Raw genomic sequence first — 20,468 nt, 5'->3', positions numbered from 1 at the left:
GTAGAGGAGGGCCCACCGGTCGAACCCACAGCGGGGCTCGACGCCCCCTCTACCGCTGAGACTCCTTCGGCCAAGCCCGAGGTCATGGAAGTCGATGCAGAGCCTCCCTAGACCAACTAGGACATGGACTAGCGAGTCCCGTTCCTTGATTGGCTCGCTTAGGGAGAGCTTCCTAGTGACAGGACCAAAGCCCGATGGCTTGCGCGACAAGCCAAAAGTTACGTCCTCTGCAATGGCGAGTTGTACAGGCAAAGTCCATCCGGTGTCCTCCAATGATGCATCACCACCGAGGCAGGCCAGTCCCTACTTTGGGACTTGCACGTAGGCACCTGCGGGCACCATGCGGTGCCTCGAACGCTCGTCGGAAATGCCTTCCGCCAAGGATTCTACTGGCCGACGGTGGTTGCCAACGCCACCAAGTTAGTACGCTCCTGCGAGGGATGCCAGTACTATGCTCGATAGATGCACCTCCTAGCCCTGGCCCTCCAAACCATCCCCATTACATGGCCGTTTGCCGTGTGGGGCCTCAACATGGTCAGACCTCTGCAGAAGGCCCCCGGGGGCTACACCCATCTACTGGTAGCAATCGATAAGTTCTCCAAATGGATCAAGGCTTGTCCGATTAGTCAAATCAAATCAGAGCAAGCAGTGCTATTCTTCACTGACATTATCCATAGGTTCAGGGTCCCTAACACCATCATCACCGACAATGGGACACAGTTCACCGGCAAAAAATTCTTGACGTTCTGCGATGACCACCACATCCGTGTGGCCTGGTTGGCCGTGGGACACCCAAGGACCAACGGCCAAGTGGAACGTGCCAATGGCATGATCCTACAAGGCCTCAAGCCAAGAATTTACAACCGATTGAAGAAGTTTGGTAAGAAATGGCTCGCTGAACTCCCATCGGTCATCTGGAGCCTGAGGAACACTCCAAGCCGAGCCATGGGGTTCACACCTTTCTTCCTAGTCTATGGAGCCGAGGCCATCCTCCCCACTAACTTGGAATATGGTTCCCCGAGGCTATAGGCCTACAACGAGCAAAGCAACCGCACCACCCACGAGGACGCCCTCAACCAACTAGAGGAAGCCCGAGACATCACACTGCTGCACTCGGCCAAATACCAGCAAGCCCTATGGCGCTATCAGGCCTAGCGCATTCGAAGCCGAGACTTGAAGGTAGGTGACCTGGTGTTGAGGCTGACATAGAGCAACAAGGGCCGCCACAAGCTGACCCCACCATGGGAAGGACCATACATCGTCGCCCAAGTGCTGAAGCCCGGGACCTACAAGCTAGCTAACGAGAGGGGCGAAATCTTCACCAACGCTTGGAACATAGAACAGCTACGTCACTTTTACCCTTAAATTTCCAAGCATTGTATATATTGTTTCTTGGAATACAATTGAGAAGCGTTCTTTAGTTGTTCTAATTTTTCGAGAAACCCCCCCGAGCCCATCGTGGGTCTCGGCAATACGATAACACCATAAGGGAGACTCGGCTCTGCCTCTGCAGAACCAAGCCTCCCTCAAGGGTTAGATGGGGGACTTCCCCCTAAGTCCCACGCACCTTTTTCTAAGTCGTTTTTGAAAAAACTCCTACGCCAAACTCTCTAGCACGCTCTGACAAATCGGTTGTAAAAAACCCAAGGACCAAAAAGTCTCTTCCAGGGACAGAAGGCCGGTAGAGTCATGAGATGGCCTATGCCCCTAGGCTACGGCACTCCCTCACCACCTTTTGCCCAAGGAATGGCTTAGGTTCCGAGGAGGTTTTTTTGCAAAAGAAATCTGATCAGAAACAACAGAGGGCAGAGGCTCGAAAACACAAGAAAAATGACTAAGAAACACGAGTACTTTAAAAAGATGCCTCGACGGCCACAAGCATCACGATACAAGGTTAATCCCTATTCTATTTACATGGCCTCTTGGGCCTAGGTCAAGTCTTAGGGCCTCCAGCATCGGCAGACGGTGGGGGAGGGACCACCTCCTCTTCGAACAACGTTGCTAGCGTCATGCCGGGGCCTTCTGCCACCTCACCACTGCGTCGGCCTCCTTGTCATCATTGGGTAGGACGTAGCCATCACTGATGGCTTGGAGGTCAACGCCGATGTAGTGTAAGGCGATGACGGCTAGCATGCGCTTGACACCCGTATGCAGTGCTCCTCGAAGCCGCTCGCGCACTTGACCGCTCAATGCAATCAGACAGCTCCCAAGGGAGCTGCCTGACTAAACCCCCTCAACCCCTAGGGCCTCACAGGTGGTACGGATGGCACCCTTCAGCGCGTCATGCTCCCCGATCTCGGTCTCGAGCATCGCCTGCCCCGCGATGGAAGCCTCGGCTGCTCGGGTGACCTCCGCCTCTGACTCTGCGCCACATGAAATGGAATGGGGTTGAGCACAAAGGAAAACAAGCCAAATAGGGATGGAAGCCTATGGGACTCACCCTTGGCCTTCTGCTCCCAGCGTTGGGCCTCAACCCGAGAGGCCTTGGCTTTCTCCTTCCAGTGCAGGGCCTCAGCCCGGGAAGCCTCAGCCTTCTCCTTCAGGCGCTGGGCCTCAACCCGAGTAGCCTCGGCCGCCCTAGAAGCCTCTCTCCCTAGCTCTGCATCACACCAGAGAATTAGGGGGCGAATACAAGAAAAGCGAATAAAACGAGGGGAATAGGACTCACCCTCGGCCTTTCCCCTCTAGACCACAGCCTCAGTCCGGGAGGACTCAACCACCGTAAGGGTCTCATCCAAGGCGCCTTTCATCAGCTGGTGCACACTTTGCTCTGCTCCTAGCTACCCAGCAAGGGCCTTGCCCGAGGCCGTGGCATCTTCGGCTCGAGACCTAAAGGCATCCCGATCACCGGCCACGCAGGTGAGCTCCTCCTCCAACTCCTTGACCCGCGCCGCCAGAGGGGCGACCTGCTCCTAGGCCATGGCCGCCTCAACCTTCGCATTGGCACAGCGAAGGCGGAGGTCCTCCACCTCCGTGCTCCACGCCGATAAGAGCTCATTGGCGCTGGCAAGAAGGCCCTTCTACTGCTGAAGCTGGTCCCAGATGTCCCTCTCCCGCTAGAGAAAGACCGACTTCCCAAGGGACTGGGTCTCGAGCTCCTGGGGGAAATAGAACAGGGGTCAATCCCTATAAGGAAACTTGAAAAAAGACAACACCGCGTGAGAAAAGAAAGCACGAACCTGGGCGACCTCGGGTAGATCGTCGGCCACTATGGACAACGCCGTCCATAGTGACCACTCCACCAGTTGGTGGTACTACTCGAAGGTGTCCTAGTGCCTGCCCTTGGCCGCATCCTCGAGGGCGAACAGAGGCTCCGCCTTAGGGTCATCCCAGCTCTGCCACAGGACACGTGGGTAATCCTACCCGTGGGGCTTGGGTCATACCCGCGTGAGGGCCGAGCTTCCCTCGCCTAGGGTCAGAACCGGCTGTTCCACGGCGCTAGCCACCTCAGCGTTGGCCATCTCCTACGCCCGGGAAGTATCGCCGGAGGAGTTTGGAAGGACCTCCACCTCCCGGGCGCTCTCCCACAACAACGGCGGACCTTGAACCAAGGGTGCCACCGAGGCCTCCGCCGCCTTCATCTCCACTTCCTGGGCTGACGGCCTCACTATGATCACATCAGCCTTAGTGGTCTCAGGGGCTCCGGCGCCCGCCGCAGCGGCCTCAATGGTCCTGGATGCCCTGGCCCCCGTCGCCTCGGCCTCAGAGACCAAGGGGGCCTCGACCTCGGCGGCCTCGGCAACTGAGGGCACTTCGGCCCCATCCGACTCATGGGCCTCGCCCTCATGGGGCGTAGGTGCTCCCTCCCCCATCTATGTCGGTGCCGCCTCAGCAGCCCCTCCTTGGGTGGCCGGCTCCTTCGGGTCAGCCCTTGCCGATGCCGCATCACGTTGTAGGGCGGCTTGCGCCTCTGCCACCTAGTGGGCTGTGGAACCGGGGTTCACCTTGAGCGCCTTAAGGGGCGCCAAGGTAGGCACCTCCGCAGGTCGCTTCCAACTAAGAATAGAACACCTGCAGGGTCAGCACAAGAATGAAGAACGAATGGAAAAACACTGCGGCTCTGCCAAAAATACGCTTACCTCGAGCGAGGCTGCAATCGCTTTGGCACGACAACCCTTATCTGCAAAGGTGGTGGCGGTGGTAGAGGCACGGCCTCTGTATCCACCGGTGCTGGCCGGTCCTTGATGGACCCCGGTGCCCTCTTGGTCCTCTGCGGGGGCGGTTGCATCGCCCCCGCCGCCACCTGCTCCGCTGCTGCCATCGAGCCCACCGGGCTGACGACACGCTTTCCCAACACCCACGCCTCAGGAATGTCGGCCTCGGCCCCGGGGCAGGCGATTGCTGACCCCGGGACAGCTCCTCCTCCTCCCCCGGGGAGCGCCGGGCTGTTTGCTGACGCCCTAGGCACCGTCTCCCCTATGTCAGGGAGATGGTCCAAGGGACCCCGCCGCATCTCGCCCTCGTCATCCCCGTCCGAGGCATTCGTCGATAGCGACGGTGACGAGGACTCCTCCAATGGGAGGCCATCCTTCCTTTGCTACCGCCGACGCTCATCAAGTTTCTCGCGTGCAAGGACCTACTTTGTGCGCTTCGCCGCATTGGCGTCCTTCCACTTTTTCTGCACCTGGCTGATCACCCGCTGCCTCGCATCCTCAGGAATGGGTGGCAGGGAGGCTCGCACGTCCCTCATCCCCTGCAGGAGCAGTGAACGCACATAAGGGAACAAGAAATGATGAGAAAATGGAGAGGGCTCAGGGGCTGCAGCGGCGCGCGACTTACCAACGAAAGGAACCCTCACGACGAACGCATCATGAGGGTGGTCAGACCACCGCTCCTCAGCTTTGCATCTACCATCTCCCTCACCTGGTGAAGTATTTCCTCGTCAGAGAGGGCGGAGGCAGACATCCAGATGCCCGCGATCGGCTCATCTGGCCTCATCTCGAACAGGCGCCATCGCCGAGCCATCAGCGGCAGCACCCTACGGCGGTGGAAGGCAGCCACGACCATAGCCACAGTAAGGTAGTGGTCCCATAGCCTCTGCAGCCCCTCTAGGAGTGGCTGTAGCTTGGGCTGATCCTCCCTTGGGATGCCGTACTTCCATCTCTCTGGGCAGCTCCCCACAATCCGCCCAGTGTAGGGGGGAAGTCCACCGTCATCGTTGCAGAGATAGAACCAGCTCGTGTACCATCAATGATTGGTTGACACGAGCTGGGCCAGGATGTAGAGGTGCTGGCAGTCCTGGCGCACTTGGAGAGTGCAGCCGCCAGCCCTCACTGCCTTCCTCGTACCTGACGTGCCCATCAGCTTGGTGGTATGCCCCGCCCGAAAAAGGTGGAGCCACAACTCCCAAAGGGGAGCAATCCCCAAATACCCCTCATAGACAGCGACGAAGATGGCCGCCTACATGATAGAATTAGGGTTGAAGTTGTGGAGCTCCACACCATAGTAGTGTGGGAGCGCCCACAAGAATTGGTCCGCCGGGACACCGAGGCCGCGCTCATGAAAGGACATGAAGCTCACGACATAACCGTCATGAGGCCTCGGCTCCGGCTTGCCTGACGGAGTGATCCACTCCGGCCTATTGGGGTCGGTCACCAGACGAAGGAGTCCGCCATCGATGAGCAACTGAAGCATCTCCATGGTGACGTCAGATGGATCCCAAGGGTCTGCCTCAATGACAACAATGTCGCTGGCCATGAGTATGGTGGAGGGTTCAAAGGTGGCGGTGAGCCTATCTCTCTGTCTCTCTCTCTCTCTCTCTAGCTCGCCCTTCTCCCTTCTTCTTCCCGGTGCTCGCTGCTCTAGCGATAGCTCAATGGGGGCAGAGCTAATGCAGGCAAGGTAAGGTGGGGAGGGGTGAGGCTCATTGCGTATTTATGTAGGGTAAAGACAAAATGGATAGGTGATGAAATCGAGGAAGTTTCCCCTAGATCCGGTGCGGTTAATCCCAATCTGATTTTACCACCCACATGCCCACCTTTTCCTCGTTAATCGCAGGAATAGTTACATCCCATCCACTGACACCACGTCGTGCCCAACCGCAGCAGCGGCAGGCGCCATTCCGCCTCCCCAGGAAAATCACCTCAAAAGGCGCGCCAGCCATTGTCGAGCCAATGGGGGAGATATCCCCCACCCGATTCCTTTCAAACGAAGGAACGAGGCGCCGAGCCCATTACGGTCCAGGGGTTCGAATGCTGGGACCCTAGGGGTTTCGACAGCCGCCCTAGGGCAAAAGAGCCAGGGACGACCACGAGCGAGCCCATATGGGGCCGAGACCCAAGCAAGCGAAATGCTTAGGACGCCCAAGGTCGTGTTCGAGACCAGTAGGAGGTCTCCAAATGGGATTCCACCGTAGGGAGGCACTGAGCCACCGGGGCCTAGCGAATAGCCCTAGCACCCACTAGAGAAACCCTCTAGTACTCTTGGAGTGTGTCTCTAGACCACTAGCTGACCCCCAGCGAACGGGGCACGGGCCTCCACTCGGACTTACCCGATAACAGCTCACTAGAAGTGCCACCGCTCATGCCCACCGAGGGTAGCCTGGCACATTCCACCCCTCCTTTCGAGTGAAAAGGAAGCGCAAGGGTCATACAAAAAGCCAAGGGAACCCCTAACGGCCCTCTTGCTCCGTGCAGAGGCTAAAGGGCTCTTCCTGCAACCTTGTCGAGACCTAGCGACCTTGGCTCGCACTCGAAGGGGCTCGGCAAAACAACCCCTCCTTCTGAGCGGAAAGGAAGCATGAGGGTCATACAAAAAGCTAGGGGAGCTCCTGACGGACCTCTCGCTCCGTGTAGAGGCTAGGGGGCTCTTCCTGCAGATATGTCGAGCCCCCGTGACCCATGCTCGCACCCAAGGGGGCCTTGACACACAAACCCTCACACGCGAGGGGCGTACAAAAAGCCAGGGGAACTCCCGACGGCCCTCTTGCTCCATGCAGAGGCTAGGGGGCTCTTCCTGCAACCTTGCCGAGACCTAGCGACCCAGGCTCGCACCCGAATGGGCTTGGCAAACAACCCCTCCGTCCAAACAAAAAGGATGTGCGAGGGTCAAACAAAAAAGTCAGGGGGACCCCTGACCGCCCTCTCGCTCCGTGCAGGGGCTTGGGGGCTCCTCCTGCACCCAAGATGAAGACAAGCGACCTAAGCCCACGCTAGAAGTTTCGTTAAACACGATAAAGGGCATCGAGCCCGTTATGGTCTAGGGGTTCAAAGGCTGGGCCCCCCGGGGGTTTTGACAGTTGCCCCAGGGCAAAAGAGTCAGGGACGACCGTGGGTGAGCCCATATGGGGCCAAGACCCAAGCAAGCGAAACACTTGGGATGCCCAAGGTCGTGTCTGAGACCAGCAGGAGGTCTCCGAATGGGATCCCACCGTAGGGAGGCACCGAGCCACCGGGGGCTAGCGAATGGCCCCGACACCCACCAGAGAAACCCTCTGGTACTCTTGGAGTGCATCTCTAGACCACTAGCCGACCCCCAACGAATAGGGCATGGACCTCCACTCGGACTACCCGATAACAGCTCACCAGAAGTGTCACCGCTCACGCCCACCGAGGGTAGCCTGGCATATTCCTCCTCTCCTTCCAAGCGAAAAGGAAGCACAAGGGTTGTACCAAAAGTAAGGGGGGCTCCTAATCGCCCTCTCGCTCCATGCAGAGGCTTGGGGGCTCTTCCTGTGGCCTCGCCGAAACCCCGCGACCCGAACTCGCACTTGTGGGCTCGGCAAAAAAACGATAAAATCTCTCATTCATCGTGAGAAAAAAGACCCTGGAGGAATGAATCCACTCCCCCAGGGCCTCAGGGGCTACACTCGGTGGGTGTGCTCGCGCACACCCACCGAGGCCTCGAAGTATGAAACACTATCCCACCAGGAGCTACCGCAAGTCGAGCCTCGTCAAAACCTCACAAAGAGCGCTCACGCTCCCCCTAAGGCTCGGGGGCTATGTCGGGTACCATAAAATGGGGGTACCCCGAGCGTATATCGAAAGAACCATTTCAACCCCGTAAAAAAACAAAGCCAGAAGGTAAGCCGTTGGTTAACCACCGGCCCCGTCCGAGCCTACCGGCCCCATCCAAGCCCACCGGCTCTCCGCCTTGCCTCTGGCCTCGCGCGGGAGGTCTCGACGGCCTAACAAATCTCCTCCTTGTGCGAGGCCTCTCATGGGAGGCCTCGACAAGGAACCCATTCTCTGCCTCACCCGAGGCCCCGTGTGTAAAGCCTCGGACGAGGTGTCGATCCTCCGTCTCGCTCGAAGCCGGTTCAGCGATAATCCGTCGCTTCTGCCTCGGCCAGGCTCCCCGACAGAGCGTCACGTCCCATTAATGCGTCAACCACTCCCGCACTCTTAGCCAGACGATGGCTCGACACCGCAGAGTGGCTAACAGGACAAGGAGTCGCATCAACACCATACCAATTAGGACAGGGTGCGGCTAGGATTACCGGCCACTGTGTTCTGGTGCTGTACCCACGATCAGTGCCTGCACTGCACTATGCCATGTAACCCCCGCCCCAAAGACAACGTGGCATGGGGAAGTCTAGTTTGGGCCACCATAGCCTCGGAATCAGCGTATGAGACCAACTGTTTCCTTCTAGCCTCAGCAATCTACATCAGGGTCTCGGCAACCTCGGGATTCATGTCTACCGAGACCCCCACGATGGTTCGGTCTCAGCACCAACTAAGCCTTGGCTTCTCGCATAGTCAACACATAGTGACCCACACGCCAACCGCCATGCCCGCCTCGAGGTAACCCTGGAGCTCCCACGACGCAAATGATCGGATGAGACCAGCACATCACACCAGTACTTCAAGGATGGGACCGCTCTGTCGCCCATGCCGCCACAATAACAGACTATAGGGCTTAGACACGCCGCCTCCGTTCACACGATGTCATGTAGCTAGCGCATGTATTACCCTTGTCCTCCCTTCAACTATAAAAGGGAAGGACCTGGGCTGTTTCGGGGGGGACACTAGCAATTAGGCCTAGGCTCACACCACGAACTCACACACAAAGCACGGATGAACATCCGAGCTCCCCCATGGCTTAAGATCAACATCTTAAGCAATCCATGCCGCACCACAAAGAGACCTAGGACTAAGCCCCCTCTCTCGCCCTACTTGTAACCCCCTACTCCAAGCACTTCGGTGCAAGGAATACAAGATCGATCTCTCAAACTGGACATAGGGTGTCCATTACCCGAACCAGTATAAACCTTGTGTCTTTTTGCATTACCATCCGGGACTAGGAACACACAGTACAAATTTACTAGTTGGTTGAGGGCTCGCCGGTCCAAAACACCGATAGTATGCCATGCCAATCAGCTTTTACCTTGGATTGCTCGAAGGAGAGGCATGTCATATAAGTGGGGGTGCATCAACACATATTTGAGAAATACAATATGTTCAACTCATTCCTTAGCTTATAAAACCTTTTCTCATCCAATGGCTTGGTGAATATATCAGCAAGTTGATCTTCGGTGCCTACACTTTCAATGCAAATATCCCCCTTTTGTTGGTGATCTCTTATAAAATGGTGGCGGACATCAATGTGCTTTGTTCTTGCATGTTGAACCGGATTGTTGGTTAACTTGATTACACTTTCATTGTCACATAGCAATGACACTCTCTTGAACTTGATTCCAAAATCACTCAAAGTGGCCTTCATCCAAAGTATTTGTGCACAACAACTACCGACGGATATGTATTTGACTTCGACAGTTGATAATGCAACACTATTTTGCTTCTTTGATGACCATGAAATAAGTGATCTTCCCAACAATTGACATATGCCCGAGGTGCTCTTCCTTTCAACCTTGCACCTCGCATAATCTGAGTCGGAGTAACCAACCAGCTCAAACTTTATTCCTTTGGGATACCACAAACCAATATTTTGTGTATGCTTTAAGTACCTCAATATTCTCTTTGTAGCCTTCAAATGACTTTCTCTTGGTGAGGCTTGAAATCTTGCACACATGCATACACTAAACATGACATCTGACCTTGATACGGTCACATAGAGTAGGCTTCCAATCATAGACCGATACAATTTTTGATCCACCATATTTCTACTTGCATCACTATCCAAGTTGCCATTTGTTCCCCTTGGTGTACTAATGGCTTTGCTATCACTCATGCCAAACTTTTTGATCATGTCCTTGATATATTTGCCTTGACTCACAAATGTACCATTCTTAAATTGCTTGATTTGAAGACCAAGGAAGTAACTTAACTCTCCAATCATGGACATCTCAAACTCATTAGCCATCATCTTTCCAAACTCATCACAAAAGTCTTGATTGGTTGATCCAAATATGATGTCATCAACATAGATTTGTAACATAAATAAATCTTTTTCAATCTTCTTGATGAAAAGAGTGGTATCAACCTTGCCTGTCATGAACCCTTTAGAGAGTAGGAAGTCCCTCAATCTCTCATACCATGCTCTAGGTGCTTGCTTCAAGCCATACAATGCCTTCTTCAACTTGTACACATGGTCGGGTTTCTTGTCATCTTCAAAACCAGGAGATTGCTCAACATATACTTCTTTATTGATGTAACCATTGAGAAATGCACTCTTAACATCCATTTGATAGAGCTTGATGTTGTTGGCACAAGCATAAGCTAGCAAGATTCTAATTGCTTTCAATCTAGCAACTGTGGCATATGTTTCTCCAAAGTCAAGACCTTCAACTTGTGTATATCCTTGTGCTACCAATCTTGCTTTGTTTCTTACTACTATCCCATCTTGATCTTGCTTATTTTTAAAGACCCATTTGGTTCCAATCACATTGTGTCCCCTTGGTCTCTCCACTAATTCCCATACTTGATTTCTTGTGAAATTATTCAATTCTTCATGCATAGCATTTACCCAATCAACAATCTTCAATGCTTCATCTATCTTCTTTGGTTCAATGGATGACACAAATAAGAAATGCTCACAAAATAAAGCCAATCTTGATCTAGTTTGCACAACTCTTGAAATATAACCAATGATAGTGTCTAATGGATGATCCCTTGCAATATTGGTTGGTTGGAGAATTTGAACTTGATTGCTTGCACTTGCTTGATCATTGAGTTGAGATGATGTACTAGCAACTTGATTTTGTTCATTATCATGAGAGCCACTTGTACTAGCTTGATTTGTATCATCTTGCACATTTGAGTTAGAGAGTACTTGCACTTGATCATCTTCATCATCATTCACTTGCCTAGGCTTCAATTCACCAACATTCATGTTCTTCATGGCATTTGAAAGTTGAATGCTTCTAACATCTTCCAAGTTCTCATTCTCTTCTTTTGAACCCTTGGTTTCATCAAATTCAACATCATGAACTTCCTCAAGAGTACCACTATCCAAATTCCAAACTCTATATGCTTTGCTAGTCGTTGAGTATCCAAGTAAGAACCCTTCATCACATTTATTGTCAAATTTACCCAATCTAGTGTCTTTCTTTAAGATATAGCATTTGCAACCAAAGACACGAAAATATGTAATGTTGGGCTTTCTACCATTCAAGAGCTCATATGGTGTCTTCTCTTTCAATGGGTAATAATAGAGGCAGTTGCTACAATAGCAAGCTGTGTTGATAGCTTCGGCCCAAAAGGATGGACTCACATTGTACTCACTAAGCATAGACCTCGCCATATCAATAAGTGTTCTATTCTTCCTCCTCAACAAAGTCATTTGATTGTGGAGTGTACTTGGTCGAGAATTGATGTCTAATTCCAAATTCATCACACAACTTGTCGGGAACCTAATACTGGGGTACCCAATGAGGCGGAACTAATAGCCGTCAAACGTTGATGCTCCCAAACAGACGAAAACACAGCTACACTTCTTGCCTAGAGGACTGAGGGCAGGCTCCGCCTCGCCCAACGGCTGAGGGCCCAACAGCTGAGGGCAGGCTTCACCTCGCTCGACATCTAAGGGTAGGCTCCACCTCGCCCGGCGACTGAGGGCTGGCTTCGCCTCGCCCAATGGCTGAGGGTTGGCTCCGCCTCGCCCGACGTCTAAGGGCAGGCTCCGCCTCACCCGACGACTGCACCCTGCTCCTTCATAATGACGAGCACAGGGTACGACAGGACATTCGAGTCAACCGCAGTACCGAGGACCGTGCCCTGCACACCTACAGGAAGGTACCATCAGGATACGACGGGACGGGCGCTTTAAGCCCTTTCCGTCCTAATGGAGCCCGAACAGTGTTGTAGGCGTCGACTTTTGTCTTACAGTGTTGTGGGCGCCGCCGTCAGCCCTCGGACACGGATCCTGACACAAGCATACGACAACCACTATAATCCAAGAGAGAACTCACGTCATCAACAGTAACAGACGTATAGTCACTTCCCTGTCTACTTCCCACAGAGTCATGGCTCGGCGCCCTGACACACCGCACCGTCCGCCGGGAGAGGATGGGACGTGACCATTCGCTGAAACGAAGCCAGAGCCCGGCCCTATCAGGATCAGCGAAACATGCTATCCCTGGCGTGGTCTGCCATGTCAGCAGGGTAGGCTCAGAGAAAAAGGAAGACCCGACACCTTCAAATGACCTTTATCTTTGGTTTTTTCTCTTTCTCCCATCTGTAATCCCTACTCTCCTTTGGTCTATAAAAGGGAGGGCAGAGCTATAGGGACGGATCGATTTTATTTTATACATAATATATAAAAGTCCAACGTGCTATCCCTTCCTCTTTCATCAATGATCTATAAAGCGTCTTTTGTAATGCAGGAATATTCTTGGTATGCAAATTACAGTCCAAGAGGAATTTAAATAAAATACATATATAATAGTTCTCATTGTGGCCTTTGGATGCAACACGAGAATGATCCAGAAATTCCAAGAGATATATACACACAAAAGAAAGTTAAGTTTTCATAAAGTCTAACTTCTCGTCCTAGGGTTTCTTCAAAATTTCCTATGATTTTATTTTATACACCTCAAAGGAATCCAAGGAAATTCCATAGGGTTTAATAATTTATTCCAAAGGGATATATAGACAATTTTCCTATAGGACTAAAATTCTTCAAAATTCCTATCTTTGTAGTAGATGAGATCTTTCAGGGGAAAAAATGCATGGCTGAATCAACGTGCAACCGGTTCGGTTATAACAAGTACTGTAGCCGGTAGACGTATTGCTAACTTGCCAAGCTATATTCGTTTATCCTTTAAAAAAACTATATTTTATATGTGTTTTTGTAGTTCAAAGAAAGGAGGGCGAGCTCTTTCTAAAAAGACGAACGGAGGGCGAGTTTTTTTTTTAACTTTTACAGCTGAAATGGACTACTTCATTTGTCGATAAAATAAATGGTATAATTCTTATGTTTCGAGAAGTCATTTAATTAAGATTATATAAAAACTCTTAACATTTATAATCCAAAATAAGTATCATTAAATTAATTATAAAATATATTTTTATACTACTTATTATAAATTTGATCAAGTTTTAAGCTAGTGTGACTTTTACAAAACCTATAATTGCATCTTCTTGTGGACGGGTACTAGCAGCAGATACTGGATAGCCAAATGACAGATACATTTCTTCAAAAAAGAATGACATATATAGATACATTGGAGAAAATTGCTCCTTTTCTTTTTACACCCAACTCCCCCACGTCTAGGACGGGCCCGCATTCCTCCTACTCAGCGTCAGAGTCAGAGAGGATCATGTGGTTTTTAATTTGGTTGTGTATAAATGGAAAATGCAGGGCCCTACGTATGTGAGTATGTGACACTAGTACTAGTATTCACATATATATGAAAAACAGTACTCGTGTGCTATGTATTGCTCTGCTGGATTGATACGACAGTGTCAAAGATGCGCGCAGTACTACCATACGCCAAGATCCCGCCGCTTTTCAGAAGCAAATATACTGAACTTGCTCAGTCTTATGCTGACCTGGCCCATGGCGCCTTTGTTGGCTCTTGACTGCCGGTGATGCATGCAAGCCGGCGATCAACGCCAAATCTCGAGGAAACTCGTTCCATTCATATCATTGGCCGAATCAAAGGGCAGCTAGGAGGTGGTTTGACCATTAGATCTAGCCCTGTTTGGATCCATTGTGATTATAATGATCCGCTAAAATAATTTAATTGTGATCCAAATGGACTAGATTATAGCGCAGATTATATAACCAAAACCCCATATTACAATTATTCTATAATTCAGGTGAGACCTGCAGTAGATATTGGATAGTCCAATCACAAAAAAAATTTGGAGTTTTGGAAAAAAAACTCTTTTAAAGGGGCGTGCTGGCGCCCGGACTTCCAACGGAATAGGATTTCGTCGGACGGCCGTTTCCTGCGCGTGTCTGCACAGCCTGCCCCCCGTCCGCTAATTCGCCCTGCCCATATGCGCATCGCGCCGTCCTTGTATCCGTACGACTCGCTCGCAATCCACCCCGTCCGCCTTGATCGACCCGCCCCGTCGCCCCCGGCCACCGGCCCCCAGAGCGCCGCGCGCCACGTCTGTCGGCCACTGGCCCCCATTTTTCGGTGCCCATGACGTGCCACCGTCACTCCCACGTGCCCCTGACTCCCCGGGCAGCACGAAACACGTGCAAAATGAAACACTTGAATGCAACATACGTCTGAAACAGATAAAACATCTGAAAAATACACTTGCAACATATGTATGAAAACATATGCAACATCAAGACAGAATCATTTGCAACTTGTAACGTGAAACACTTGCTGCAATGGAAGACTAGAATAGATGAAACATTTGGAACATATTGTTGCAACATATGTGTGAAATATATGCAACATCTAAATCAAAACGCTTGCAACATATGTTTGGAAAAGATAAAACATTTTGAACAAACTCTTCCAACATGTCTCTGAAACACTTGCAATATATGCAACATGTGCAACATACCTCTGAAACAATCATATGAAACAATTGCAACATACCTCTGAAACGTTTGAAACACTTAAAATATATATTTACAACATAGGGGAGGGGGAGCGCCTGTGCCGGTCAATTTCTGCCATCAGGGTGGGAGCCGGCGGCGAGTCGCGACGCGCGAGCACCACTAGCATCCAGCACCAGCAGCGTGCGAGCACCAGCGGCGTGCGAGCACCACCGCCACTAGCGTCGGGCTTGGGTCGGCTAGGCGGGCGGCGTGCGCGACGGGAGGGTGCGAGAGGCGCACACGATGATGCGCAAGCGAGCGGCGGCGAATGGGGGCGCGCGGTAGCAGTGAGGGGAGTGTGTGTCTGCATCTAGGATGGGGCAATTACAAGGCGCTGCCACAGGGGAGGAGGAAGCGGAAGGGATAAGGATGTATAATTTTTTTTAATAAACTTGCTGGCAGAGGGAGTGGTGGAGTAAAAACGTAAGCAACGAGGTAGTGGGCCTACGGGAGCGTTCGATGATTTACTCGTGTCGGACGTAAGACACCTAGCATTGTCGTTTTTGTTTACATCCAGCTCCCCACGTCTAGCACAAGCCCGAATTCCACACTTATAGCGTCAGAGTCAGAGAAGATCAGAAGGGTTAATTGGTGACTATTTTTTTTAAAGAAGTCTCTATCTGGTTGTTAGTCAACTAGCCAGCTAAATATAACTAATTTTAGTCCCGTAACCATGCGTATCAAACATGCCCGTATTAGTACTCGTGTATGAGAAAACAATACTCGCGTGCTATTGCTCTGCTGGATTGATACGAATATACGATACGCCATATACAGTGTCAAGGATTCGCGCAGCTAGTAACGCAGTACCATACGCCAAGATCCCGCCGTTTTCCGGAAGCAAATATACTAAACTTGGCGAAGGCTTACGCTGACCTGGCCCGTGGCGCCTTCGTTGACAGCCGGTGATGCATGCAAGCCGGCGATCAATACCAAATCTCGAGAGGAAAACTCATTCCATTCATATCATTGGCCGAATTAAAGGGCAGCTATGAGTGGTACGGTTTGACCATTTGATCATGGAATCATCGGAAAGGGATGGCCTGACTCGCCCCGTGGCCTCAATGTCAGTTTAAGAGCCATTCAGTGGGTTGTAAGGAAAAACACATAATAACAACTTCTTTGGATGCCGGTGTATCCAATGGATTAAGTTGGATATAAACTAAATTTCATCCTAACCTACTCCAACAAACATGGATTAAGTTGGATACATGGACATGAGGGCATCCAAACAAAACCTAATGAGAAAACATTAAGCTAAGAACATTTAATGCTTTATTTAAGCACATAGTACTTGATTCAACCTTAAATCACTTTGCACGCATACCTTTATCATTTCTTAATCTTAATGTTGTAGAAACATACCATAGATCACGGAGTATTTTCTCTCCTCTATTTTTTTTCTTTTAACTTTTTAAGTCTTACCTTGATGATAAGCATTAGACATTTCTTCTTTTTAGGTGTTATCTTGATGATAAGAGATCAGAAATGGACTGGACGTCATGTTTATGTTGTTCTCGTCTTTCACCATCTTTCAGTGATGCACTACGGGAAACAAAGCCTTTGTCGAGTGCAAACTACTTTGCCGAGTGCCGCACTCGGCAAAGAATTGCACTCGGCAAAGAATTCTTTGTCGAGTTCCGGGCACTCGGCAAAAAAGGACACTCGGCAAAGAACTTCTTTGCCGAGTGCCAGGCTCTCGGCACTCGGCATAGGTTGCCCCGCGTAACGGTGTTCGGCCACGTCCTTCTTTGCCGAGTGCCTGCTGTTAGGCACTCGGTAAATATTTTTTTTTAGAAAATACTTTGCCGAGTGCCCCTGACATGGCACTCGGCAAAGATTCAATATTTTTTTTTTGAAATATCTTTGCCGAGTGCCTAACAGCTTCGGCACTCACAAAAGGAGGAATTAAAAAAAAATTTTGAATTACCTTTGCCGAGTGTCCCTGTGAAGGCACTCGGCAAAGAACCCCTTTGTCGAGTGCCATGCCCTGATGTTCGGCAAAGTTTTTTTTGTTTTTTTTTTGTTTTTGGCCTCCAAATTTTTTGTGCAACCCTTCTAAAGTACCAGGAACTCCTCGTTAGAATTTGAGGATTTTTTTTGGCTTTTTGATATATTTAGTTACTTTATTTCGTTTACTCGATTTTTTTTGAAAAATATAAATTTGAACCCCACGTGGTACGAATAATGGAATTTAACGATTTAAAAATTGATAGTCATGTTAATGAGTGTAGTGTGAGGCCGTATCCAGGAACAAACCCGAAATTTCAGACATCTTGTTCACGAAACATGGCCGTGAACTTGCGTGCGAAGTGTTTTTAAATTCTATAAAAAGTAAACGAAGTCCGAAAATCATGAAACTTATTGAGATGTCGTGATATCGGACATGTAGAGATGTCCTGGTTTGTAAGCATCGTACGTGACAACGTGCACGAAATTTTCTAAAATTTTTATCATAGCCTCCACATACGATATCACGACATCTCAACAAGTTTTATGATTTTCGGACTTCGTTTGCTTTTTATAGAATTTAAAAACACTTCGCACGCAAGTTCGCAGTTATGTTTCGTGAACAAGATATCCGAAATTTCGGGTCTGTTTCTGGATACGGCCTCACACTATACTCACTAACATGACTATCAATTTTTGAATCATTAAATTCCATTATTCGTACCACGTGCAGTTCAAATTTATATTTTTCGAAAAAATTCAAGTAAACAAAATAAAGTAACTAAATATATCAAAAAGCCACAAAAAATCCCCAAACTCTAATTGGGAGTTTCTGGTACTTTAAAAGGGATAGACAAAAAATTTGGAGGCAAAAAACAAAAAAAAATAAAAAAAACTTTGCTGAGTGCCGGGGCATGACACTCGGTAAAGGGGGTCTTTGCCGAGTGCCAAAAATAAGGCGCTCGGCAAAGAGGTTTTTGAATTTTTTTAGAAATTTCCTCTTTGCTGAGTGCCTTCACAGGGGCACACGGCAAAGGCATTTCAAAAAAAAAATTTGCCGACGGCCGGATTGGGGCACTCGGCAAAGTTGCCTCCTTTGCTGAGTGCCTCCTTGATCCGGCGCTCTACAAAGGGGCGGGTGGGGCAATTAGGCGATTTCGGCCAGCCGGGCAGTCCAAGCCTCAGACAGCCAGCGAGCCTCCATGCCCACGCCGGCCCGCCCCCACCCCCGCGCCATGCGCCACCATCCGCGCCCACGCCGGCCCGCCCCCTGCCCCCGCGCCGCGCGCCGCCCTCCGCTGCCACGCCGGCCCGCCCCCGCACTGCGCGTCGCCATCCGCACCCACGTCAGCCCTCCACCGCCCCCGCGCCGCGCGCCGCCCTGCGCTGCCACGTCGGCCCACCCCGGCCCTAGAGCCACGCACCACCCTCCCCTCCCCGTGTGCAGTGCCCGCAGTCACCCTCACGCCCGCCAACCACCGGGCCACGCACCGACGCCTGCCCTCGCCCCTGCGCCTGCGTGTGGCTGAGCGTGGCCAGCTCACGCACGCCGGCCCGCCAATGCCAAGGAGTCGGCCCTACCCCCGGCCGCGCCCCGTGGACCGCCCACCCCGATGCCGCCCGTGCCCGACCCCGTTCCCGACTCTGGCGACCCCGACCGTGACCCGACGCCGCTCGCCCCTACCCTCGCGCCCATCAGGTATGCCCTCTCTCTTGTTGTTGTTGTGGTAGTGATAGTTGTAGTAGTATTAGTTGTAGTAGTAATGCTAGTGGTAGTAGTAGTAGTAGAACTAGTGGTAGTAGTAGTAGAACTACTAGTAGTAGTAGTAGAAGTAGTGGTAGTAGTTGTAGTAGAACTAGTGGTAGTAGTAGTAGCAATAGTGGTAGTAGTAGTAGTAGCAATAGTGGTACTAGTAGTAGTAGCAATAGTGGAAGTAGTGGTAGAAATAGTGGTACTACTTGGATATATTCTTCTGCATGGATTGATATCCAAACTACATGGCTTCTCTTGAGACATATGTGCTTGTCGGTCATCGTGCCGCTGTTTTTTGCAGGTTTTGGAAACCTCACCGTGCAGGGGAGGTTCTGCCGATTTTTTTAAATGACAGTATTTTGTTCCATTTTTGTAGACAAGAGCCCGTCGGAGCGGAGTCAGAGTTCCCGTCGCCGTGCCGGTCTGCCTGCACCGCATCGCCTCACCACTGCACCGACCCGCCATGGCCCCGCTAGCCTGACTCTGCCGCCACCCTATGTATAACCCCTCTTTCCATATCATGGTCGTAGATCGCGTAACCCAGTTAGGCATCTCCTGTTCGAAAGAGATACGGTTGGAGGTATACAGATCTTTGCATATCTATGACCGTATCTATTTTGGATTGTCCATGTTTTTTGGGCAACCTACGGATGCGTAGATGGGTTAGTTTCCATGGTCTGCTCTGGTCTGAGACAGAGTTTCAACATCACCTCCCTATTGTTCTCCGGATACGCACTCTTCTTTGGCAGGATGTGTATCTAGAGAACAGTTGGGAGGTGCTGCCGAAATTCTGTCTTAGATAGGAGTAGAGCATGGAAACTAACCTCATCTATGCATCTGCGGGTGGGATTAGGACCTATCCTCACCTATTAGACAGTAGGAACACCATGTAGATGCAATTGATGGTTATATTACCCACTGATACATATGTTAGAGGATGGATGACCGTCAGTGGATGTACACGGGCTAGAGAAGTTAGAGTGATTACACCACAGAATGGATGAACAAGACCGATGCTTTCTTGAACAGTGTATTTGGCAAGGATGCTAAAGGACATTGCCTAGTTTTGTGTCCCTGCAGCAAATGTGGAAACAGGAGAAGGGTAAACAAGGTGGAAATGGGTAAACATCTTGTGAAGAATGAATTTATGTCGGACTACACCCGGTGGGTCACCATGGTGAAGCCCATCGTATGAGAGAGGAGGTGGTGAGACCACGGGTGGAGGCTTTTGATGCTGATGCTAGGGTAGCAGACATGTTAGATGACTTTCACCAAGGATAGTTCGATGAGGGACGTGAGAAGGAGGAGATGGAGGCAGCCACACAGGTGTTCTACGACATGATGGACTTGGCATCGAAACCCCTTCACGATCGGTCAACGGTGTCTCCACTGGATGCCATTAGATGCTTAATGGGGTTGAAGTCCAAGTTAAACTTGAGTCAAGAAGGCTTCGATAAGATGTTGGCCGTGATTGACACCCTGCTTCCGAAGGGCCACATTCTGCCAAAGAGCATGTACGAGTCACAGAAACTGATGTAGACTAGGCTCGATCTTCCAAAAGGTATGATAGCATCGATTGATAGAGACTCAATGTTCACGATCTAGGCTTCAAACCAAGACTAATTTGGACCCCCGCAACCGTTACACCACTGCTCCGTTGGTTATCAACCACGCGAACGCGATTGACCTCGCCGAGAAGGCTTTCCTGCAAGCAAATCGAGAACACAAGCAAGAATGAGATAAACGCAATCTGAAATTGCAAATAAATATGAGGCTTATGATAATGATAAAGAGTTCAAGTCTTTATTTGAAAGGACTAATCACCACAGGCAAACAAGATCAAGAACTGGGCCCCTGATTC

At 50.6% G+C, this 20,468-nt stretch overlaps 1 protein-coding gene across 1 annotated transcript; it reads right to left on the bottom strand.

Moving 5' to 3' along the window:
• Positions 1-2,223: 2,223 nt before the first annotated feature.
• Positions 2,224-3,812, bottom strand: LOC136524650 (uncharacterized). Its single transcript, XM_066517933.1, has 3 exons — positions 3,542-3,812; positions 2,441-2,599; positions 2,224-2,363 (listed from the first exon to the last, which is right to left on the bottom strand). The coding sequence occupies exons 1-3, from the start codon at positions 3,810-3,812 to the stop codon at positions 2,224-2,226; spliced, it is 570 nt and encodes a 189-aa protein (XP_066374030.1).
• Between the last annotated feature and the right edge of the window lie 16,656 nt (positions 3,813-20,468).

This window comes from Miscanthus floridulus, chromosome 18 (genome assembly GCF_019320115.1).
Source record: "Miscanthus floridulus cultivar M001 chromosome 18, ASM1932011v1, whole genome shotgun sequence".
NCBI classification, from domain to species: domain Eukaryota; kingdom Viridiplantae; phylum Streptophyta; class Magnoliopsida; order Poales; family Poaceae; genus Miscanthus; species Miscanthus floridulus.
The sequence above is the reverse complement of the archived record's forward strand: the minus strand, read 5'-3'. Positions and strand labels throughout refer to the sequence as shown.

What these genes read in the sequence shown, in the direction of transcription:
- LOC136524650 (XM_066517933.1), bottom strand. Translation starts at nt 3,812, where the DNA reads ATGGGGGAGGGAGCACCTACGCCCCATGAGGGCGAGGCCCATGAGTCG. An exon ending in GGTGGCACCCTTGGTTCAAG is followed by an intron (nt 2,600 to 3,541) that starts GTCCGCCGTTGT and finishes GGTGTGATGCAG; the next exon opens with AGCTAGGGAGAGAGGCTTCT. An exon ending in CTGGGAGCAGAAGGCCAAGG is followed by an intron (nt 2,364 to 2,440) that starts GTGAGTCCCATA and finishes CATGTGGCGCAG; the next exon opens with AGTCAGAGGCGGAGGTCACC.